The 26,652-nt window shown below is 31.9% G+C and overlaps 1 protein-coding gene across 2 annotated transcripts in view; it reads right to left on the bottom strand.

The window, feature by feature from the left end:
• Positions 1-26,652, bottom strand: part of FAM189A1 (family with sequence similarity 189 member A1) — a 551,389-nt gene that overhangs the window by 113,191 nt on the left and 411,546 nt on the right. For both annotated transcript variants that reach the window (XM_031955472.1, XM_031955471.1), the window contains exon 4: positions 2,087-2,221. In XM_031955472.1, the coding sequence (XP_031811332.1) occupies positions 2,087-2,221 (135 nt within the window). The remainder of the gene's footprint in view (positions 1-2,086; positions 2,222-26,652) is intronic.

A 26,652-nucleotide genomic window follows, 5' to 3' on the forward strand; every position in this document is an offset into this window, starting at 1 on the left:
ATGTAGCAGACCTTTATATAATTATTTTAATACATTAACACATTTAAGAGTATGCATACTAGTCAGAAAATAAGCAACTTTAAAAGTTCTTTAACTATCAATTATTGACAACACAGTGATTCATGACTGTCACAAGTGAGGCAGCTGAGGTGAGGATAGAGAGCTGCTTTTAGAGTCAGGAAGATCTGGATTCAAGTATTGCATCTGATTTATGCTGTGTGTGTGTGTGTGTGTGTGTGTGTGTGTGTGTTACCCTATTTATTAGATTAACTCCTAGATTAGATAAATTCCTCAGTGTCCTAGACAACTATACTATCAATTATAGAGAAGGTGTAGATGTGTTTTGGTAAAGGATGTTCTTTCTGTGGCAAGTTCCTTATAATAATGAAATAGGTTTACTTGCTATTCTTTTCAAAATCTCCTGTGAACTTCATCAAGTTATTTCATTATGATTTATTAAAGGTTCATGAATGTACAAATGTTGTTTTATTTAGGAAGCTAAGTTACTTAGCTTATCTGAAGATAAATTACTTATCTTATTATATTTTCTAGATTCTCTATCAATAAGTAGTTAACTGTGCAACCTATAATCAGCCTAAATATAAGATAAATACTATTCAAACAACAAAGAAATTCTTTGCTGGACTTTAGAGTCCTAAAATAGTCTTCAGATACAAGATTTAGGATTTGGTTGAACTTCAGAAATAGGCTACCACACTCAAATTTCCCTCAAAATTTAGTTTTCAGTCAAATATATATTATGAGTTATGATGGAATAGAATAAGGGGAAACTACTTTCTAGTTCTTTGTAAAAATTTTCATTTCATTTTACTCTGTGAGGTTGTGAAAGGTATTCAGTAACTTTTCCCCCTCTGTTTCTTCTTGTATCTATATTGGCAGTTGGAAAGAATGATAGAGAAAGAACAGGGTAAATGGATTGGAGATGGACTAGAGGATAGATGCTTTTCATTCCTGTTTAAGTCCTGTTTCTTCTAAAATATTCAGTAAATTGAAAAGAATAAAGCTCTGTGTTCTTACCACAGCTGTTCTCTCTTTACAAAAAAAAAAAAAAAAACCAGAAAGCAATTACTAATCATAATTAGGGAAAGTGAACACCCTCACTGACAGTTGCTGCCCTGATTAGTTATAATTTGCTCATTTGCCTCATCAGACATCTTTCTCTTCATGAACAAAGTCAAAATGCAAAGATTTTGTAACTTTGTCCAGGGAAACAGGATCTAATGTTTTAAGTATCAACATTGGAATCATTTTTTCCTTCATATTTTGGTCATTTTAAATTAATGCATAATGTTATCTGAGAGTACACCAAATATAAGCTCAATTCTTCCTATTTGAAAAATATGTTCAATATTGTAAACATTCCTATAAAAATAAAACTTTTTTAAACTTTTAAAAAATATTCTGAAAATCCACAAATAAGGATCATCATATTGTAAACTGTCTTCTTTCAGTCATAAACACCAATTATTAAAACAAGTGCATCCATGAAAAATAGGAGAGAAATTGCATTTAATTATTCTTTTTCTTACATATTTTTTACCAACTCTAAATTTATAATAAAAACACTACCTCCACTGCCTTTTTATGCAGTTGGAAGAAAAAGAAAAGGAGTAATTTAAACAATTGTTCTAGCCAATTTTCTTTAATCAGTTGCTATACACTGGAACAAACTACTGAGAGAGGAAATAACTATTTTTTGAATATTTTAAAAAATAATAAACCATCTGTCCAGGATTGTATAGTAGCAGATATGTCTGGAAGAAGTGAACTTTATGACTAGCTGGTATTTAGAGGATAATTCTAATTTTTTATTCTATATTTTGTATATTACAGAAGCAACAAAATAAAGCAGTAGAATCTCTTTTAATTTTAATAGAAAGTAAAATGAAACATGGCAAGCAGTAACTATGAAAATGGTTGCAAAATTGATATTTTAGAAAGTGAGAATTATTTTTTCCTCTTGATTTTGATAAACTAAAAAAAAGATAGTTTAATAATTCCTTTAAATGATTGTGTCAGACTAGATCCAAAGCAGAGAAAAAAGAAAAAGCCCACTTCTTCTCACCTTTAAAGTCAGTCTCACAGCATTACAGTCCTCCTGAAGTGGGTTCAGTTTTAGGGTTTCACCAAGATTGCTGCAGCCTGATGATTGATGTTGCATTTCACAGCAAACACATACTTCAACACTGTCAAATTTTATCTAAAGAAAAGACCACAAAAATATGTTACAATCAAAGCAAGATTTTAGTCTTGCCCCTTGAAAGTTAACAAGCATCATTAATGGAAGGTTTAAAATTTCTCAAAGTTGCTAACACTAGTTTTGAATATGTATAATTAGCAGAGCAAAACTGTTTGTATTGACAGAATCAATGGAAAATAAATTTAAAAATTAAAAGATATACTGTTTTAAAAATTCTCTTCATAAATGAGAAGACTAATCTGAAGGATATTAAAATACTTAAGAGGAGATGAATTATTGAAAAGAATAAAGCATCTAAAAATTAAACCGTGGAAATTAAACAATCCAAAGTGTAGGCAAGAAAACAAAGACAAGGGAAAAAAAATGAAAGTACATTAAATGAAGAAAATGAGGAGAAAATAAATAGTTTGTCTCTAGTCACAGTTCAACTATTTTAAGCAACTAATAATAACTGGAGAGGGGTCATAGGTTATGAAAAATGGAAATTGATAGCCTTCGAAATAATAGTTTAATATACTGAGATGCCAAGAAAAGATGATTTTATTAAAGTACCAAGCATCACATTTTAAGAAGGAAAATATAGTAAAAATACATATATGAAATGAATTTTTATTGATTAAAATATATGCATTGAAAAATGGTTTCCAACTCAAGGAAATATTCTTTATACTTGGATAATATTCTTTATACTTCGATAATATGCTTCATAGACCATTTTTTTCCTTTTCACTTTAAGTTTAAAATTTATTAGCTGTCAACTAACTAAATGAATTTTAAATGTTTCATAATTAATTATTCAGGCTATCTCTTTCAAGGAAAACAAATGAAACTGTCTCAAATTCAGTAACATTTAAACTAATTAATTATAAATATTCATTATAAATATTAATATCATTATGTATAAATATAAATTACTCCAAGATCAATTCCCTATCCATTACATTACACTAGTTAGTCAGTCAACAAGTATTTATTAAGCATTTTACTATGTGAAAAGCATCATGCTATCTACTACAGTCAAAAAGAATAGGGGGGAAATTGTTCTTTCCCTCAAGGAGTTCACATGCTAATGGGCGATATGGGTGAGATATCATACAAGTAACCACCACATACATACAAAAAATACATAGTTTAAATGGGAAGTAATCACAGAAAAAAAGGCACAAAAACTTGGGGGGATGACAGTCAAGGAAAAAAGTTTCCCTCAGAAAGAAGGTAGGCTTTGAGTTGAAGGAATCAAGGAAGTGGAGGTGTGGGAGGTGAACATTGCAGGCATATAAGGGGCAGCAAAAAGAAATGCACCAATTCAAACTGGAGATGAAGGCACATGAGTGAATAGTAAACAAGCTAGCATGGCAGGATTATAGAATCTGTGGATGGGACTAAAATATAATAGTGGAAAAGGCAAGTGCCATGTTGTTAAAAACTTTAAATACTAGATAGGTGATTAGGAAGCAGATGAAGTTTATTGACTAAGTGGGTAACTGTCAATATTGTGCTTTAGCATTTTGACAGTTGAGTGGAGGCTGGATTGAAATGGGGGAAAATTTGAGGCAGAAGACCAATCATAAGACTATTGTAATAGAACAGGAAAGAGGTGATAGAGCTCAATTTAAGTGGCTGAGTAAAGAGGAAAAGTAAAAGAGATTGCTGTAGAGAGAGAAATGATAAAGTTTTACAACAGATTTAATATGTGAAGTGAGAATAAGACATTAAAAATTACATCTAGTTATGAGACTGGGGGACTGGAAGAATAATAATGCCCCCCCATATTAATGAGAAAGTTGGGAAGGAGAAATTTGAGGGGAGATGAAGATGAGTTCTTTTTGAATTTCAAACTCTTTAATACAAGGGAGATAAATTTGTGATATGCAGTTTACTATGTTAGAAACTCGAGATACATGTGAGATATAATAAATTAAATTAATTTTTTTCAAAATGTTTATATTATATATCTTAATAGTGCCAAATAGAATATTTCTATCCATGTTTATGAAATAAATTGTCTTAAACATGAGCTTAAATTCCTCTTAGTTACTATCTGTCATTCTAAGTAAATCTAATAGATACTATTCTATTCTACTATTCCACTATTCTACCAGAGAGAAAAGAGCAATAGGGAAAACTAAAATTAATTTAATTTATCCTGAGTTCCTGAAGTTCACAATCTTAAAAACAAATAATTCCTGCACAATACAAATTTTAAAATGATCATTTTTTTTCTTTATTAGAATAACCTTTACCTCATCCATCATTTCAAATTAATCTACTGGTGAGATCACTACTCCCTAGTCCAAAGTCATGAATTTTCAGTTCATTTTATAATGGAAATCAGTGATAAAATAATATTTTCTGTGCAAAAATAAAATTTAGAATCCTTTCTGACAGAATTCACAAGGTCTGTAAAATGAAGGGAAATCTATATAAAATTCTAGAAGGTGAGGACAGATAGAAGAATTACTTTGTTTGGGGCCTGTTTGAGCTTCATATTAAGAGCAATCATCACTTGGAGCCACTTTAGAAACTCAATAAAAAAGAGACGTCAACTTCAGAAAGGGAAAGGACACAGATTTTATGCACACACAAACATACACACATACATGTATTATGCATACACTATATGTATACATACAAATACACAGGTAGGCAGTCCAGCAGATAAAGAGTACTAAACTTGTAATTATAAAAGATTTAAATTCATTGTGTGACTCTAGATAAGACACTGATTCTCTGTTTGCCTCCATATCCTCATCTGGTAAAAGTGGGTCTAATAACAATACCAGGATTACTGTGAGAATAAAATGAGATAATACTTTTAAAATGTTTAGCAAACCTTAAAGGACTACATAAATGCTACTAAATATAAATAAGCATACATATCATCATCCAAAATAGTCAACTAGCTTTGCTATGTCATTAATGAAATTTACATTATTTCTTATCCAGGATAAATTAAGAGGCTATCTTCAAGATCTCTAGGAAGGGAGGGGATGTCATAATACATGGTAAAAAACCACCAAATTAAGTTATGGAAAGGGAAAAAGAGAAAGCAAGAAAACAAATTCAATTCAATACACATTTAAATGCCTGTTATGTACATAGCAAAGAGTTCTTGACATCATGGAATTTGAAAAGTTGTATAATCATACCAAGAGTAACTTAATATTTGACCTTTACCCATAATCTAAGGCATCTAACAAATATTCCCTAAGAGAATGTGATTCAATATTTGATTTAAAAAATAGTTGAACTTTGAGAATTTTTTTAATATAAAAAGTTTAGGTAAATCTTTGTACTGAATATTTCTGATAAGAGTTTGATTTCTAAAATGCATAAATAACAAAACTTTGTGCCTCAAAGTTATTTTCCTATAGACAAGTCATCAGAGGACATGAAGAAGCATTTCTCAAAAGAACTGCAAACTATTAATAAGCATATGAAAGAATGCTCCAAAACACTAAGAAAAAACACCAATTAAAATAAATCTGAGATTTTACCTCAAATCAAGCAAACTGGAAAAGTTGTCAAAATCTGGGAAACTAAGGTTTTCAGGAGGTAAAGTAAAATGGGAAGAACTAGGACCTGAATTCCTCTTGGTTCAAGTCCAACACAAAGGTTGAGAAGGGTAGAGTAGTCCTTCATGGGTAAAAGTGATATGGGGGTGGAGTAAGTGCCTAGTTGGGGGGGGGGGGGAATACTATAAAGACCTTTGGCAGGATGTGTGGAGGTTTGGGGAAAGCTTCCAAAAAAGTGTGTTCTTGTTAGGCCCATTGGATTGGGTACCCATCAGTACTTGTCTCCTTCTACAGCCATCTGATGAATGGTCTCTAGGCCATGTAGGTGGACTGGGGAGGAGAAGGATGAAATTTTATGTATTACTCTACATCCAGAGTCTTCTGCCACGAGAAAGAATAAAGTAGGGAAGCGTATATTCCTCTTTGTTCTTCAGGGCCAAACTTGATGATTATAATTATGCAATGTTGTATATATATATATATATATATATATATGTGTGTGTGTGTGTGTGTGTGTGTGTGTGTGTGTGTGTGTATTACTGCTTTTTACTTTTATATTGTAGTGATTTTTAATAGTGTTTTCCAGGTTCTGTTATTTTACTTTGCATCATTAATGTCTTCTCATATTCCCCCTGTATTCATCATATTCCTCATTTCTTATAGTACAGTAATTTCTATCATATTAATAAACCACAATTTATTTAGCCATTATTTCCCATCCCTATCCAAATATATCTAGTTTCTTTCTAATTTGATGCCACCACAAAAAGTCCAGTATATTTTGGTGTTGATTATATCTTTCTTTCTGTCTTCACCCTTTTTAGAATCCATATCCAACAGAACACCACTAGGTCAAAGGATAAGGGTATTTTAATCAATTTTTAATGTATAATTATAAATTGCTTTTCAGAAAGGCATATACAAGTCAAGAAATAGCACATTAGTATGTCTCTTTATACAAACTCTCTCACATTGTTATCTTTGACAATGTGCTACATGTATCATGGATTTCAAAGTTGTTTTCATTTTCATTTCTCATTAAGAGTAATCTGGAGTAACTATTTTAAGTAATCTATAGTATTTTTATTATGAGAAATTTGTAGTAACTTTTCATATAATTTCTAATAGTTCACAATCCTGAAAATCATTTATATTCTTTGAGAAATGGCTCTGGGATATGTATGTATGTATGTGTGTATATTATATATATATATATATATATATATATATATATATATAATGTGTGTATATGTTTATGGTTGATAACAAATCTTCGAGGTATTTGATAAGTTTTTTAAAAAATTTTTGACTACTTTTTTCTTAGTTCAGCTATGCAGATAATAATACAAATCTTTCCATTTCATTAACCTTTCTTTAAGTTAAATATTCTACCTTTAGACAAAGCTATAAAAGTTATGTGATCAGATCCTCTTCTAATCTTTTTCAATAGCATGATTCTTATTTTTCAAGTCAAGTATATATTTTTATCTGATTATATTCTTTTGCGTAAGATATTGGTCTAAGCCTAATTTCTGCCAAATTGCTCTCCATTTTTTCAAGCAGTTTTTTTTCAAATAGGAATTCTCTCTTAGTAATTGAGGATCAAATGAAATAATTGTAATTACTTATCATAATACTTGAAAAACTGATATAAATGTTAGTTATTATTATTATTATTATTATTAAGCATTGAGTTCAAAGCAGATATTTATCAATGGTATGACCCTGGGATGTCATTTAACAGTTTTATCAGTTGTAAAATGGGGATACTGATATAACCTACCTGGCAACTCTTCTATAGTGAAAATATGAAAGGAATTATTTAGTAGGCTAATGTCTGTCTGTATCAACTTATGTAGCTAGCTTAAGTAGTAAGGAATAATTCTTAACCAAAAGATTATATGATTCAATGCACATTTTGTTATATTGAAATTTCTCATTGTTTTATACTTTTGATGCTGTTTAAAATACAAATGACATTTCTCCATTTCCTACAATTATTGAGTGACATGAGTTTTGATATATTGTTTAATACTGAGTAGGAATAACAAGTGGTTTGCTTAGGAGGGATTTGGGGAGAATTTGGATGTCATTAGCTACTGTGTCTTATGTCAAATCCCAGCTTACATACATCATGGAGAGTAAGAATTGAACATATTCACAGATGTTTATTCATGCAGTGAAATTTTTAATAAGTAAAAGATTTCTGTCACTTGTATGACTCTCAATAAAAATCATTATTGTTTCATTTTTGTCTCTGAATTCTCAGCACCAACCTACCATAGTATCTGACTCAGAGTAGATAGTTAATAAATGGCTATCTGTTGACTCATTAATGCTGTTTCTTAGCATTTTGTATCCTGTAAACGTTAGTATTTATTACCTAAATGTACATTGTATATATTCTTAGTATATCTACTAAGTTTGGTAATTGTGTAAATAGCTTCTGTTATATGTACAGTAAACTAACTTTTAGATCTCTAAGGAAATATTTTACTTCTCTATGAAATTATTGACTAGGTCACATGAGCAACAAGATGTGAAACAAGGAATTTTCTTAAATCCCCACAACCTCTCCAATAAACAAAATATGTATCAAAGATAAACCCCCAACTCCAGTCTATAAAAGTCTGCTTGCTCCTTGACAGCCATCTTGGCCATAACTTTTCAGGAACAAAAGCCTACATAGGGTTATAGTCCAGAAGCATCATCTCTGCAAACTTCTGAAATTCTGTTGCTGAGGAAAAAAGAATTTGAACTGCTGGTGTTAAGCTAAAACTAGGGAAAATATGGATTAAGACAGATCATCAGGACAGGATACTCTATGTATGTATGTATGTGGTGTGTGTGTGTGTGTGTGTGTGTGTGTGTGTGTCTGTGTCTTAAGCTAGTTCTTAAACTACCCAAAAGTCACTTGGAGCAAGATCTAAGGTTGTAGATCCAGAATTGTTCCATGTGGGAAGAGAGGAGAAGAAGTCTAGAAGTGACAAGGAAAATAAGGAATGGGGGTGGAGTTAAAAATCCCAAAGATTTTAGGAAAAAAAATACCAAAAGACCTTGAACATAAATAGACAAATCAACAAGAAAAATAGCTAAAAATAGCTATTTTTTTCAAAAGCAACAGAAGAAAAATGTGGCCATCTGATCTAGTAAACAAGTTCAAGAATCTACAAATCCTCTCAAATAAACACTTGATGAGACAGAGGATCTTGTGGAATTGGAAGAGAACATCGAATCAAAACATAGTATTCTTGAGTAGTATAAAAGACAAATGAGAATTATGAGAACATTTGTATCCTGCACAGGAAAAATAACAGATAGAAAAATCTTGAATATAAAATTTTAAGCCTTGCCAAAAAAATTGGTTGCCAAAAAATTAGATTGTAAATATACAAAACATCCAAAAGTGAAGAATACCCTAAAACAGAAGCAAAAAGTGGTTGTGTTAAAAGAAAACATGATCACTATGAAAACAAAACATACTGAATTTGAAGACATGAGGTGAAAAGACAAATGAAGTATTCTATATCACACAGATGAACATGAAAGGAGAACAAAACTTTAATCCCACAGTGAAGGAAAAAACAGAATAAAATGGGCCAAAACATCTGAGCATCAAAAATAAAATTCCAATTGAAAGAAGTCACAGGTTCCAGAAAAACAAAATCCGAGGGTGTAAAATCCAAGACACACAGAGGTTAAGTTTAACAATTTAATTCAGAAACTAGTTCTACAAGGGATAAAGAAAAACACCTTCAAATGCAAAGGAAAAGATAGTCAAATAATAGAAAACTATCATACCTGTTAGAAAAGGAGGAAGAAATGAAAGAATGTACTCTGAAGAGCAATGGAGCACTGATACTTTTGGATAATGAAAAGTAACATTCCCTAGATGTAATACAATAAGTAGTGGCCATATTTCAGGTCACTTAAGCAAGCATTATTTGGTTTAGTAAAAGTTTTTTTTAAAAATATGAATTAAAATCTGTGAAGATGAAAAGGGAAAGACTACATATAAAGCAACACTTGAAATCATTATAAAATATTATAAAGTTCAGCTATTTTTATAAGAATGAAAAAATCTTATTTAGGAAAAGAGAAGAGATATTCAAAAGTAGATTTGTTATATAAACTATAGGATATCATATGAAAGAATTCTTTTCTTCTTTAGGGTAAAAACAACTTAATAATATCTTCCATTTTTAATTTCTATGAATGTATGAATAATTCTGGGAAAAATTTTCAAAACATTACTGATTAGCTCTATTACACTGATTTACAAAAAGTCCAGGAGAATTATTTTAGAATTAAGTTAGGGATCACAATGAGCAATTCTACAAATAAAAGCTTAGTAAAATTTCACTTATATTTTTAAAGCATTTATACTAGGATCTTAATATTCTGTGCAAAAGTAATAAAGAAATGCATATGCAAATAGAAATTTCATCAGAGCTGGATTGTGCTTATCTGACTCCCTTCCACAGATTAACCAGAGAACATGGCAGCTACCACCACTAACAAGGCAATAAGATGGGAAAAGTTGTGCCAAAATGCTATATGGAATTGGACAAAAGCCCAAGGTGTAATGAGAACCAAAAAGAAGAAAAAAAAGGATGGCAAGCTGGACAGTCAGATGAGTAATCAGAGGAACAATGATGGAGTTAGTTGGTAGTTATATAACTGAAGTTCTTATTAAAAAAAATCTCAAGTACAGCAAACCATACTAGGTTCCTAAACTTAGATACAATCCTACAGGGACAAACAGAGCTGAAGAGAAGAGCTAGGATAAATTAACTCTCAGAAGAAGTGGGATACTGATGCCTCATACAACTTTCAGAGTTTTAATGGAATGTGCACATCTATATCCTTCTAAAACCATTTATCTTTCCAGTTTCATGGTGTTTGTAGCTATCCATTCACACTAAGTACAGTTAGATTAACAAATTCTATTTTTTAAAATTTGGAGTATAAAGGTTGGTTAAATTATTTTTTTAAAGAATTTCTATTAAATTGTACCAAATCAGAAATTTACAAAAGAGGAAAGAAAATCTAATTTCTGGAATATATTTTAATATACCAAGCCTGAACAAAGAGGTTAAAATCTTCAATTTTTTTGTATTTCTTAAACAACAGTATTATTCTCATCACATAGAGTAGCTATCTAACTATTGATTAATGGAGTCAGCTGCTGACTAATTAGCAAGTTCTCCCAGGGGGCTGAGCTCCAGACTACATGACTGGCATATGAGAGAAATTTGGGGGATGAGAAAGAGAAAATCCTCATCTATTCTGATACCTGGGTGAGGGTATTAGTTCTAGTCCAGTGGTCTGAAATCTGTACAACACAGGATTGATAGGTAGGTCAGTAGGTCTCTCATTTGGCATCAGGACTAATGCGAACGTTTCCCAATTGCATATAGCAGTTGTGAGGGAATATTATCATTAGAAAAATTAGAAATATGCTAAACAACCAGGTTGGAATTATTACAAGAACAATAGAAGTTGGAGAATATGTCCATTGCTAGTATGAACATTAGGGTTATAATAAATACCATGATGTACTGGGCACAGAAATATGTTGCTTTTTAATAAGGACAAGGTACCTTATACCTGCCCAATTGAGTTGCCTATGCTACTTGAAACAGCCACTTTATCCAAGTATCCCTCAACCTGCACCCAATTGGAAAGATGACACTCTGCCATCTCAGAGCTACATTTGCCCCTACTGATTAATAGCTGTATAATGATGTACCTGGAAACTCAGGTCACACATCTAAGTTTCCAGAAGCCATGTGTGTGATCCATCAATACTATCCTAGGAAGGGGAAAAGCTCTCCTTTCCAGTAGTTTTTGGGATTTAAGTCCTGAGAATACTTAGAGCTACTTTTGGACATAATTCTAGCTGATTTTTTTTTTTCTCTTCTTTCACTTGGATTAGCAACTCAAATTCCTCATGCTCAACACAACTCATTATTTAGCTAGGTAATATAATGAATAGAGTGTTGGGCCTGAAAGCAGGAAATCTTGAGTTTGCATCCTGCATTAGATACACTGCTATGCAACTCTGAACATGACACAACCTCTCAGTCTTAGTTTCCTCAGTTGTAAAATGGAGTCAATAACCTTAAAAATGAAGGCAACTGTGCACCCAGAAGGAAAATGGAATGTTGCTGAAGATATTTACTGCTGTCCTAATGGCACTGGCAGATCCAAGAAGGGAAAGAAACACTAGATTTTTCCAGGGAATTTGAGAAAGAATATAAGCTTTCACACAATCTCTGTTTGCTATTCAAAATAAAGACAAATTTCTAGATATATCAATATAGTAACCTAGGTAAGTTATTTTAGTAACTCTCAACTAGAATATTTGGAAATCATATTGTTCCTAGATACTTGAATTGACTAAGTTGCTTGAGATGTACTGTTTAATATTTTTATTAATTACTTACATAAAAGATATAATTGATATGCTCATATATGTAGATGCTATAAATCTGGAAGGGACAGACTAAAGAATCAAGATCCAAAAAAATAACAGTATTGAATGGAATCTAATAAGTTGAAGTGTAATAAGGATAAATAAAAGTTAAAATTACACTTAAGTACCACTCTTTTTCCAGTCATCCACATGTGCAACTTTTTTTCTTCTTATTCAGCACTCCCTACCATACAATTTCTAGGTCCTATTGATTGATTCTACTTAAACATATTCCTCTCAACTCATACTCTTATTTATGGCTTCATCACTTCTTACTTTAGCTACTGCCACTGTTTCCCTAATTATCCTCCCTATATCTAGTTTCCCCCTTTCCATCCTATCCTCCTCAAAGTAGCTAAATGTATATTCTTTTTATTTTTAAAATTAAAAATGAATTTATTAAAACTACCAAGCAGATACATGTTGGTGAGTTAGTCATAAAGATCAACTCAGGATTCAAAATGGAGATTACAGTTAATGAACTTTTTTTTGGTAATAGGCGAGACTCATTTCTAAAAGAGAATGGACCATTGTGTCTCAGTCCCTTCCCCTTTCTCCCACTTCTACATAATAAAGAAATACAGGAAAATAAGAACAGAGATAAGGGGGGCAGGATAAAAGCATGTGTGTCTACATGCTGACTGGCACATACTACATGAGACAAAGGGATGGGAGGAAAGCTATATGCCACAGATTGACTTTCCTAATAGATTGATTAACACATACAAGGAATTCAAATAAGACTGAAAAGAATGGGGTCAATTACTCAGCACAAATTTCAATAACTTTTCCCTGTGATGCAAACCATACACATAATATAGCAGAATTTGATCTATATCTGTCCTCTTATCCTCAATGGCAACATCCTGATCATTATCTTTTGCCTGTAAAAGTGAGAGCTGGCTTAGAGATCATTTCTTTGCCCCTAGGCAGACACTGTAAACATAAATAATACGTGATATTTTTTTACAGAAAGCCCACAGATACATTAGTCAAGAAAATCCTGCATCTCAAAACTTATCTGTGGTCCACAGACTTTGGTAGTTCAATATAGTCACTCTGGGGATGTTCAAATGGTAGGATTATCAATTCATCCACACTTTTATACAGTTTCCTTCCATGAGGTTCTTGACAGGAAAACAGCCTCAGATCCTACAATTGCTTCAATAAAAGCAGAAATGATAAGCAACTTACAAAATAGATAACAGGTTCACAGCACAACTAACATTATAAGCAAAGCTACAATAGGCAAGTAAAGAAACCCAATATAGCAGTACCTTTAGGGGTATCAAATGCTTTTACAACATCTATGATCTTCAGAGATCTTGTAAGCACACAAACAGCTGGCTATAGAGCAGGGCAGGTGTGTGGAGGCATTTCCTTCATCATCTCTAGGTTATTCACAGAGATTTTCTACATAATACTAAATCGTACTAGTGATAAAACTTTACCTAATTTAGTAAACTGTAATAAAATCTAATCAGATTGGGTTTCCAGTAATTAGTTCTGCAGCAAGCATTCAAAATGTAATGTTCTAACTCTACTAACAACAAAGTTATAAGAACAAAGAGCCTCATAAGTCATTTCAAATTTTAGAGAATTTCAATTTTCTACATACCATTTGTTCTTTCCATCTTTACCCCAAATCTATATCTGATATGGACAATGCTATCCACAGCTGAAAAAAGAGTGCCTGGCAGAAAATGAACCCTCTTGTCCTTTAAATAATTTAAAATGGGCAAAGGGAGAGACTTGTTTTAAAATTCTTTACAATTATAATAAAATTTTATATGTCAAGACTTTAATTTTAAGAACTTACTATCAAAATATACTGAAGTCTCTGTTTTCCATTAGATACATGTGGAAGCCAAGTGAGTATATATCCCAGGTTGTAGATTTCTAATAATATAATATTGTCTTCTCAAAGTTTACTATTCCATTAATTTTCTAAAAAAAACTTTACATCTTTGTTTTATCCTATCTTCTTGAGATCTCTCTCTCTCTCTCTCTCTCTCTCTCTCTCTCTCTCTCTCTCTCTCTCCATCTATCATATCATTTTGAAGGAATAGGGTTCTTTAAAAACCCAATCTTATACATGAACATATAACTTATTAACAAGGAGATGCCAAGCCTAAGAAGTTATTTATCAAGTTATATAGAATATGGAGTTAACCACAAACATAGATTGACAATAGTAGCATCTTTCTTACTATTAGTAGTACAGATGTTTTATTATTGAACTATTTATTAATAGGTTTAATATTGCAACAATAAATTTCCATTTTTTACCTGCCCTGATTAAAGAACTTTAGTATAAAAGGAAAAAAAGGAGAGACAAGGTTATGACAATATCAAAACTGCTGTTTCAAGGGCAGAGATTGATCAGGCACAAGCCATAATCGGGGAAAACTCCCTTCACTCTATTGGATTCCAGACAAGGGTCAGAATGAACAGTTAATCTCACAACAAAGTTCCATATTATTCATAGGACACCCAAAATTACCAAAATGAATCATGGGGAAACTTTTCCATTCAGAAAGAAAATAGTACACTGGGGAAATCAATTTAAGAGAGTTCTATTTTTGTCCACTAACTTTCTCAGGGACAGGAACTGCAGTTCTTAGACTGCACTCCATTTAGGCAGCATATAATTTCCCCTTTGAATGGTAGAATCTTGGTTTCAGGTCAATTCAGACAATTATATTTGAAATCAAAACTTAGAATTATATCAAATTATAGTTCCCTGAAATTTTCCCCAAAATTTCATTAACTGCAGCTTAAAATAAAGATTGCCATTATTTTTTTTTTATCATGTAACAATAACAGTTAACAATTAGCAAATATGAGACATTCTATTTCTCCTTTGTTTATAAATTAAGAATAATTATATGAGGGTGGATCAAAAGAGAGAAGCTAGGAAGTTGTCTAAATTCTACCCAGTTCCCCTAGGAAACAATACTATATCAAGCTTCTATAGGAATTTTGAAGTGACAGAACCCACGAAAAGACAGAGTGAAACAGTTTTTTACTGTAAGATAATCTAAGAAGGACTTCAAGAAAGGTCTATCTCACTTGGAAGGGGAGCACAGCACAGTGCAGGCAATCTAGTAGGAGGCTCTAGTCACACCACAGATCAGCAGTTGAGTCCCTATGTCCTGGCTCAGCAGCTCAGCTGTGAGGTTTCCAACCTCAGTGCAAAAAGCAAATTGAAAGCCCCACAATCTGCACAACAGATGCATCTAGAATAAATTAACCTAGTGCAGTAGGCAAGCCATCAGCACCTTTAGCCCCAGCCCAGAAAACCACTGACAAGGCCCCTTCACCCCAGAAAAAGAAGTTTGAGTTGTCCCCTATGCCCTAGGAGAAGAACTCAACTTGAAAAAACAAGCAAAAGATTTAAAAATAAATAAATAAATAAAAAGCCCTGAGCATAGAAAGCTACTATAGTAACAGGAAAGATTGTCAGATAAATTCAGAGGAGGACAGAAATGGCAAAATGCCTACACGTGAAGCTTCAAAGAAGAATATGAAGTGAAATCAAGCTCAAAAGGTTGTCTCAGAAGAGCTCAAAAATAATTTTAAAAATCAAGTAAAGAAGGTAAAAAGAAAAAATCAAGAAAAGAAATGAAAGTTATATAGGAGAATTATAAAAAGAGTCAACAGTTTGGAAAAGGAAGCACAAAAATTGAAGAAACAACTACTTAAAAAATACAACTGGCAAAATTGGGGGGAAATACACTAAAGAATATAACTCCTTAAAAATAGAATTGATCAAATGGAAGAATAATTTACATTCTGGAGTTTCACACATACAGTGAATACATGATAGCTGTCTTCAAAAACACCCCAAAATTCTGGGCACTTTTAAGTCTCCAGATTAATGTATCAATATTTCCTATCAATCCCCAAGGTAAAAATGAAATGTTTGAATTTAAGGTCTATTGTTACAAGTTGGTACAAAGATGTAACTTCAATATGGACTGTTTATTGAGATACAATTTCATAAGTAATAGCCAAATAATCTCAGATGAAACCTTCTCTTTACTATAATCCAACTTGTAAACTTCCCCTTTTGACATTCTTAAAGAATGAGATTTCCCCCCCCCCCCCCCCCCCCCCCCCCCCCCCCCCGCCTGAATTTTATAGCACTCTGTCAAGGCTGATAAGTTTTTAAGACTGTCTAAGTAGAAAGTCTCAGGGAACCTCACAGAAAGTTAACTGAAGGAGTCTGTTATTCACTTCAAAAAGTAATTTATTAGTATCCAAGTTAAAAACAAATATACCCTATTAATTATTTAAGTTTTCGAACATTTTACCATATTCTTTTTGCAATTTAGTTCATAAACAGCATTTAGATTAAAGAAAAGTTATGTTTCTAACAACATTTGAGATACAATTGTTTCTCAAATTTCAAAATGTAAGAAAAAAATCTTAGAAATACACAAATAACATATAATGTCACGTTTTTACAACATAAAGCAAACATTTGGCTTTTTATATGATTGTATTCAAGACTAATATTGAGTATTTAAATGTACAATTATCCCTCCTACATCTTGAAAATTAGGGGCCCAGCACACTTGCAATTTGGAAAATCTGCATAAATTTTTTGGCACTTCCTTTATACTACAGAAGAAGTCTGCATTATTATGGTATTAAAAGATAAAAATGTGTTGACGTTATATAATAATGTACATATATTTTATGCAATTCTGAGTTTCTAAATGTTTTCTGTGTTATCTGTTGGCCTTCATGTATCATCTGCAGCTCCCACAAAATTTCCCCCAAATTCACATTTAATTTCTTATGCTGAAGTGTAATATATCAAAACCATGGTGGGGAAAATTACAATATGGAAGGGATAACTATAGTTAAGATTTATATAGTTTTTGTCTTGTATCATGTGGCAGCTAGGTGACACCATGGTGCATAGAGACCAGACCTGGAGTCAGGAAATTCATCTTTCTGAGTTCAACTCTGGTTTCAGACACTTACTGGTTGGGTGACTCTGGACAAGTCCTTTAACACTATTTGCCTTAGTTTCTTCATCTGAAAAATAAGCTGCAAAAGAAAATGACAAACTACTCTAGTATCTCTGCCAAGAAAACCCCAAAGGAGATCATGAAGAATCAAACACAACTAAAACCATTAAACATGTACTAGACACTGTACAAATCATTTTTAATCAAGTTATCCTCACCACCTTGAGCAGTGGATGATATTATAATCCCCTTTAAAAATCACTAAATAGGTGAAGTAGAAGTAACTTGCTGAGGATCACAAAGCTAATAAATTTCTGACTGAATATTAATTAAAGTTTTCCTGACCCATGCATTTACCAATATATTACTTTAATGCCAAATAGCAAATCTATTTTACATTAAGTTTTGATTTACCATAATTATCCAAATACAAGAACCCATCTGACCATAAATGAGACCACACTTTGAGGTTGATCAATTTCAGAACCTATGTTGACCAAATCAAGTCTGGATTTATTATCATTAATGGTAACATTCAAATAGCAATTTTTCCAAGAATCATTAGCTGCTAGCACCTCAAATTTTGGAGATTACATTTTTAGTTACCTTATGTTGAGAAAAAAAATTTATGGTAGCATTCTCACCTCCCCATAACTTTTTTTTTCTCTTTAAAATCTCCCAATGAGCCCAATAAATTTCTTTTGTTTTCTTAACCTAATCCCATCAAGATATTTTAAGAGAGTAGATAAAGAGCACATCTCCTTTCTCCAAAGTTTCAATTTCACCAAGTTTCAATTTAGCTTCAGTTTTAACCATGGAAGTGAAAGGTGAAGAAGTTTTAGGTAAAGAAAAGGAAGGGAACTCACAAGACTGATTCATGTCCCCAATTCACTTCCTTTGGAATTCATATGGGTACTAAAAATTGGGTTGTGTTTTTTGAATGTTCTTCCAAGCAAAGAGGACTGTCTGTTTAAAATTGCTAGCAGGCATTTCTCTAAAAAGTTATTAAATCCTTCTTCTCTCAATGAAATCAAACCCTTTTCAAAACTGTCCAAACTCAAACTCTAAACATCATGTAAACCTCCACTTACAGGATCAATGCAAAGAGATTCCAACTTTCTTTAGCTTTTTTTTTTTCACCATTTTTCTCATTATCTCTACTTAAACATTTTGTCTTCTAAATTGTACCACTTTTAAAATTAATCTTTCATTTTATGGCCTAGATTCCTCACTTCTCTTTTTATTTTCACTGTCTTATTAAGTCTATCTCAGCTTATTTCTCATTTATATTTTAGTCTAACATTTCATTAATAACACTAGTCTTTGTTGCTGTTTGGTTATTTTAGCTATGGCTAACTCCATTAGCTTTGTAACTCCATTAACACAGCTAATATGTGTCTGAGGACAGATTTGAACTCAAGATGAGTCTTCCTGATTTCAGGTCTGGTAATCAATCTACTGTGCAACTTAGCTGCCCCTTGTAGCAGAAAAAATGAATTGAACTGGATGAGCATTCATGCATGGATGGCAAACTGTGCCACTGAGGGATCGTCTGAATTGAAATTTTATTTGAATCTGAGTATATGTATACACATACACAAATGCACACACTTCAGCAATAATGAAATTTAATTATAAAAACTTGTATAACTCTTAGCATCCCAAAAATCCTAGATTTCCACATGGAACAGATCACAGAGATCAAATATTTCAATAATGCCATCTTTTTACTAAAGAAAAAACTGAATCTTAGAGAGAAATTAAATGTTTAAAGTAAGAAGGTAGGAAGTAATAAATAAAGCTGAGATTTGAGTCCATTTCTTTTGAATTCAAATCTAACACAATAACTACACCACAACTTGTAAAAAATTACTTTTTATTAGTATTTTACTTTTCCAAATACACAAAAAGATAGTCTTCAACATTCACCATCCCAAAACCTTGTGTTCCAATTTTTTCCCCCTTGTTTCTCTAACTTTCTCCTTCCCAAGATAGCAAGCAAAAAATATAGGTTAAACATGTGCAGTTCTTCTAAACATATTTCCAAAATAACTTATTTAATATGAGTATTTAAGGTGACACTGTTTTACTCAAATGAATCAATAACAAACTCCAGGATCTAATATTATTTATGTTTCTCAGTCAACTATGTGAATGTAAAAAACATGGTTTGCATTAGAATGTCTTTTGCTAAAGTTTATTTTTTCCTTCTTAGAAAAAAGTTTAGAGTGAGCATATTTTTTGATAATTATTATCATCTCAATTCCCTTTTTGGCTTTAATAAAGTAATGCCATATATAGGCTTCTTTATTCTTTTAGAATCTTTACATTTCTGCAAAATTGTTAATACTCATCTCTTTAAAGTCATATTACTCTATCACTTATTTCTTCTTACTATATTTCATCAGTTAGGCAATCATCCTGACTTTATCAAATATTACTTCCCTCTTTTACACAGTATGTCACATAGTGAAATAGGGTAATTCTATTATTGCTGCCATTTAAAAAAGACCCCACTGCAAAAATGCTAGTAAATCTGCATATTTAATAAATTTTTATTGTGCTAATTATGGTTTCAGGTACAGGCTTTCCCAGGATATTATGAAGCTGAAATGTTCAACATCCTCTCTATAGGATAGATTGTTTTTTCCTTCAACTACTTTGGGTTGTTTTGGGATGACACTGCTTGTAATTTTCTGTCAATCTTTTTCTAGAAATTACTTTGCATAATGAACCTATGCCTTTTATGTCATTGAGCTTCATAAGTTGATCAAGTATATGCTGACATAGGAAGTTTCGGGACTCCTTTGCCTTCCTTGCTGTGGTGATTGTTTTCATCTGTTAAACTTTTCTAAGAAACTGTGAGTCTCAAAGTCTTTTTTTTTTTTTTTTTGTCCTTCTTAATTTGAAAGTCAATAATTTAAACAGGTTGGTTTGGAGGTACTATAATTACAGTTGGTGTCTTATCCTTATCTGTATTCCTTTTTTCTAATGTTAAAAGCTCATTCTGAATAGCTTGTGAATTATTCATTCAGAGGAACTCATGAATAACTAATAGTTACTTCTACATTTTTAATTGCATATTTCCTTTCCATTAAAAAACAGTCAACTCCCTTCATTCCCTCTGTTCCTTCCTTCCTTACTCTCTCCCTTCTTCTTTCCTTCCTTCCTTTTTACCTTATTTTCTTCCTTCCTTCTTTCCATCCTTTCTTCTTGTTAAATATTGCCACATCTAGCATTTTTTGATCCTCTTCTGGACAAAAGTATTTACAATGTAAATTACTTTTAAGCTATATCCTTCATTCAGTCTCATTTATTGGTAATAAACTGATAATAATGAAAGATAATAGTTTGTATTTCCAACATAGTAGACTTTCTTTTCTTTCTTTCTTGATCTTAACATCATAAGAGTATCAAAGTAGAAGTTAATTTAGTGGAGTATCTTGTCAAGTTCTTCAAAGAATTTTTCTATTTCATTCTCTGTAACAAATGGAAGCATTATTTATGATAGCCTTTTTGTTCATGATCGTGAGAACACTGCAAGATGCAATGACCAATCATATTTCTTCTTGTCTTTGGGATCTTTGTTTCCTTTATCAACTATTTTGGTCTCTTACTTAAGAATTTGTGAGTTGTCCTATTTAGTGATAACTTCTTCATAGATTCATCTTCATTGTCATTGAAAAAATACCAAAATGGACATAGTTCAGTTCTTTCTGGAATAGATCAACTTGTGGATCAGTGGGTAAAGAGTAAAATTAAGCATTCTAAGAACCAAAACATTCTGAAATCTTTTTTGTAAACCATTCAAACCTGTCACTGAGGAATACAAATTGATGGCTTTGATTTTTATGCATTTCATATACAAATATTATTTTTTTAAAAAGGAGAAAAGAAAAAAAAACGAAATTTTTATTTAAAGGCCAAGTTTCTAGTAACAAATATTCTGGATCTTGATTCTGGTATCCAAGAAGTAGACCTGAAAGCATTTGTGCCAAAAAAGCCCCATAGAAAGTTATGATCCATAGGGTCAAGAAGAATCAGACATGACTCAACAACAACAACAACAACAAATTATGAATACATTTATCAAGTGTGCCACCATTTTGCTTTCAGCATTTCCTTTTTTTGTTGTTCTTTCATGCTGCTTTTTCCTCTTCTATTTTTTGCCAATTAGAATATTTATTGTTTTAATCTTGAACTCTTTCGAAGAAAACTGTTATATAAATCTAATAAATAGACCCCCAAATGTAAGGATAATTGGCACTACTTCATCTTACAACCTTGAACCAAGACTTTCACATTAGTGCTTTAGGAAGGACTTCATTTTGTGAAATCTTTTATAAAAAGTAAAAAAAAAAAAAAAAAAAAAAATGAAGTATAACTCTTCTTGAAAAAGCTTTCCAAGTAACTCCATCAAATTGTTCAACATTTTCCACTAAATTTTATGTGGTAACCTCTAATTTCCAAAATAAGAAATATACATATATATCAAAAAATTCTTTTTGTCAGTCACAGGGTCTTGAAATGAAAATTAAAGCAAAATAGGTGAAAATAAAAACTGAGTTTTATTATAAATGAACATTTTGCTTATTCCTTACACCTTGCTAACTCTTGAAAAAAGAGGCATAAAATATTTTATCTAATTTATTACATATATTAGTATATTATCCCTGAACACCAACTGCCCTCAATCTTTCTCCCTCCCCCAAACATTTTCCATGTATTTCTATATCTAGTCTGTTTAATGTTTCTTTACTGATCTAACTCACTTATTTATTTAATAAACATTTATTAAGAGGACTGCTTATGTAAAAAGCACTTTAGATATTTAAGAAAATTAAGTTAAATAATATATGACTCATGCCCATCAGGAGCTTACACTCTTTGCATTGGAGCTTTACTCTTTACATACTCTTATCTATGCTAATTTCTGAAATACCACCACCAAAAAAAGGAAGGTTCCTAAGCCCATGATTAAAAAACAAACTCATTTTAAGCATCTACCACAATGTCTTATAACAGGTGCTTAATAAACATTTCTTAAATTAAATTCACATAAATACTGATTTCTTATGAGTGTTTTTTTTTTTTTTTAGCACATTTTTTTCTGGAGTAGAGATTTATAGGCATTGTTGTTGAGTCATTTTTCAGGCATGTATGACTTTTTGTGACTCATTAGGGATTTACCTGGCAAAAGATATAGCCATTTCCTTCTCTAGCTTATATAACAAATGAGGAAACGGAGGCAAACAGATTAAGTGACTTGCCCAGGATCACACAGCTAGTAAGTATCTGAAAATGTAATGCCGAAGAAACTGAGCAAGACAGAGATTAGAGACCAATTCAATAATTTATTAAATGGAGAGAAAAATACTGGGATCAATGGATCCATGTTGATCCCAAGGTTAGACGAGACTATCATCTCAAAGAGCCTAGCCCGAACATTGGGGCAGCAAGCCTTTTATGGAATGATAAGAACAATGACATAAAACTAATAGAGGGAGGTTACTGATATTCTAATGACATCTAAAATGGATAAACCTTTTATCTTGTCAAACATTAAGGAATGTCTATAAAACCTTTATCTCAAACATTAAGAGGGGACAGTTATAACCTACGGCAGAATAACAAAATAGGACAACTGGAGAAACTGGGGTCACCCAATTAAAAGGGAACTTTGGCATACAAAATGAGATTTGAATTCAGAAAAGTGAGTGTTTCTGACTCCAAGCATAGTACTCTATCTACTCTGCCATTCCTTTCTTATTTTACTCTGTACCTAAAAATAGCATTTAAGGTACGGGGGGGGGGGGGGGGGGGGGGGGAGAAAGCTTCATTTTTTATCCTTTACACTAAAACGTAAAACCCAATTCAATAAAAATAGAAAGGAATGTTTTTAAAATTTACACCTGACATTAAACCTACTATTCACTTTAAAGCTTCAGCTATGATCATTGGTGATATTATACATCATACACACATTAAAATATGAGAGAATTAAGAAATGTTAATGCTCAGAGATAAATTTTATATGAAAGTGTTTTTGAATTAAACTTTTCAAAAAGTTGCCATCAAGTTACAGGGGATGATGGCACAGTAAAGAGAAAATTCTAACTGTGCACTCACATGTCAAATGAAATTCTAAAACAGCATAATGAACAAAGTCAGGTTGGGACATTTTCTTTCAGATCAGGACAACTTAGAAGAACAGAAGGAGAGATAAATGGATCTGAGTTGAGGATTAATCTAGACCACAATGCAGAGAATACACCAGCTGTGGAGGCAACAATGGTGACATCTCTAATAAGAACAGCTTTATAGGAAGAATTCAACCCAGAGACAGTAAGGGAATTGAATAACTACTCAGAAAGAAATTACAGAAAATTCTTCTGCTAGCATCAGGAGTAATATAAGGCACCATTTGACAACTCCATCTATTATGCAATTCTAGTTATCAGTTATAGAGCAGAGAGGAGCACTTGCAGTTACAAGGGATCAGGATCCCAAGTTCCAGACTACAGTTTCATGAAAGAAGAATTGTAGTCACAAGACATAGAAGCACTACCTAGATAAAGAAGAGAGCTGAGATCCAGAGAATTATACTGTTCTCGAAATCTCATCTCCTTGGAAGCACTAAAAATTTACAGGCCTCCAGAATTAGCTATGAAAACAGCAGGATGAAAAAGTCTGAATCTTGGGACACTGACTCCCACCCCCACCTCACAATTAAAAAGAGCCCAATTCTATCATAAGGTTTGAATTTAAAAACCAAACTGAAAAAATGAATAAATGACAACAAAAAATAACCTGAACATAAAAAGCTACTATGGCAACAAGGAAGCTCAAGACATAAAACTTAGAAAAAGACAATGTGAAAACATCTACTATCAAAGCCACAAAGAAAAATGTAGGTTGGAAACAATTTGAATTTTTATAAAAGCTAAATAGATAATAAAAACAGCGAAAGAAAAATTTTTTTAAAAAAATCAAGTAGGATTAGTAAAGACAAAATTATTAAAAGAAATGAAAGCAATGCAAGAAAGCTATGAAAAGAAAACTAACAGCTGGATAAAAAAAGAGATGCTGAGGAAAACAATACTCTAAAAATAGAAATGACCAAATGGAAAAAGAGCTATAGAACTTCATTGATGAAAATAACTGCTTAAAAAGCAGGATGGTTAAAATGAAAAAAAATCTTAATAACTGAAAAAATAATTGCTCAAGGCCAGCTTAAATCAAGAGAAGAAAAATGATAATTTTACTTAAAGTAATGTAATCATTCAGTGTCCTACTAATCAAACTACCAAAAGATTATTTTATAGATCTGGAAAAATAATAATGGGAATGGAACCATTATAACAGAGTAGAGGAATCACTCATCTAAACTTTTACAAAATTCTCTTCTAAAAAACTTTTAAATACTACTTAGGCAGAGTGAATATAAGGTCATGGTAAGACATTTTTCCTGCCAAAGAGAAGTTGGGAAGTTGGAAGGGGGAATCTGTGACATATGCATGGAGGCTGGCCTGCAACCTACGTGGATGCAACAATAGTGGGAAGATGATGGCAACAGAAGCAGCAGCAGCTTTTGGAGCTCTCAAGGCACAGTCAGTAAGAGACTCAAATGACCAATCAAAAAGAGACACCTTCTGGTAACAAAGTTATAGGGTGGAGAGGAACATTTTCAGTCAAGAGAGAGTAAAAGAAGCAATATGGATTGCAATCAATTATTTGCCATAAAAAAGAGGCAAGAAAAAGCTTTTACAATAGTGGAGAAAAGAGAGAAAAGAGGGTGAATGAGTGAATCTTACTCTTATCATAATTGGCTCAATCATAAAGGAAGAAATAACATATTCAATATGGGTATAGAAGTCTATCTTACTCTGAAGGAAAATAGGAGGGGAATGAGACACAGGAAGGGGAGAGGATGATAAAAGAGAGGCTATATTAGGGGAGAGAGTGGTCAGTAACAAAACATTTTTGAACAAGGATAGGATAAAAGAAGAAAGAGAATAAAGGGGGGAAATATAGTTAGCAATAGTGATTGTAAAAAAAATTTTGAAGCAAGTTTTTCTGATAAGACCTCATATTTCAAACATAGAAGGAACTGAGTCAAATTTATAAAAAATAAATAAGAGCCAGACCCCAATTGATAAATGATCAAAAGATAATGATCTAAGCCCAAATTCATGCATATCCTTTGATGTAATAATATGGCTACTAGCCATGAATATCAAAAGAGATTTTTAAAAAAGAAAGAAAAATGACACATACGCACAAAAAATATTCATAGCAGCTCTTCTCAGAGCAAAAAAAAAAATTAGAACTTGAGGGGATGCCCATCAATTGGGGGATGACTCAATGTAATATGTGTTTGTGATGGAATCTTATTGTTCTATAGGAAATGATGAGCAGGATGCTCTAAAAAAAAAAACAAAAAAAAAAAACAAAAAAAAAACCAACAACAACAACAACAACAACCTGTAAAGTCCTTCATGAACTCAAGCAAAATGAAATGTATCATATACAACATAATAGCAATGTTCTGAGATGTATAGGTATTTATAGGTATAAATGACTTTGTTATTCTTAATAGTAAAATGATCCATGAGTACTCTGAAGGACTTATGAAGAAAAATTCTCTCTCTCTCTCTCTCTCTCTCTCTCTCTCTCTCTCTGTGTATATATATATATATATATATATATATTATTTAGGAGAAAACAAACCATATCTCAGTCTAAAAGGAATGACTTGTTTCTGAAGACTTGTCATGATGTGGAAGAAAACATAGATCTCCCACCTTAGTGAAAATAAAAACCGTAAAGAAAAATGAAGTTTAAAAAAGAGATGGAAAAAGAGAAAATGTTATAGTCTGTATTCAGACACAATCATTTCCTTTTCTGGGGATAGATAGAAAATGTTGAGTTCCAAATTATGTCCTTCCTTCCAGTCCTTCTTTTACCCATAGAGAAAGGAAGTAATAAAGTTTCATTTAGTCTTTTTTGGATTGTGTTAAAATTCATTAGAATTTAAATTTCTAACTAAAACCTTTCATGATAATATGCTAGAAATTCCAAGTAGTAAAACATTTATGAATGATCAATATTTCAAAATTTATTTTCCTTAAGATTTTTGAAATCTAATTAAAATTCATTTAAAATACAGACATTTGCTACAAAGAATATATTAAAGTTTCTGATAAAAGCAATAGATCTAAAAACTTGTTTTTTTCATTGCTCTTGGGAATGTACAACAAAAGGACAAAAGTGAAAAGTCTTCAGAAACAAGTCATTCCTTTTAGCTAAAATTCCTTTTAGACTGGGATATAGTTTGTTTTCTCCTACATAAAAAGATTATATTAAGAGAGAAAAATTTCCATTTTATGTTAGAAAAAACAGTATGAGCCTTTTTACATCAATGTTAGAATTAAATGAAGTAGTTCTATGTCTAGG

This window comes from Sarcophilus harrisii, chromosome 2 (assembly GCF_902635505.1).
Source record: "Sarcophilus harrisii chromosome 2, mSarHar1.11, whole genome shotgun sequence".
In the NCBI taxonomy this organism is placed as follows: Eukaryota; Metazoa; Chordata; class Mammalia; order Dasyuromorphia; family Dasyuridae; genus Sarcophilus; species Sarcophilus harrisii.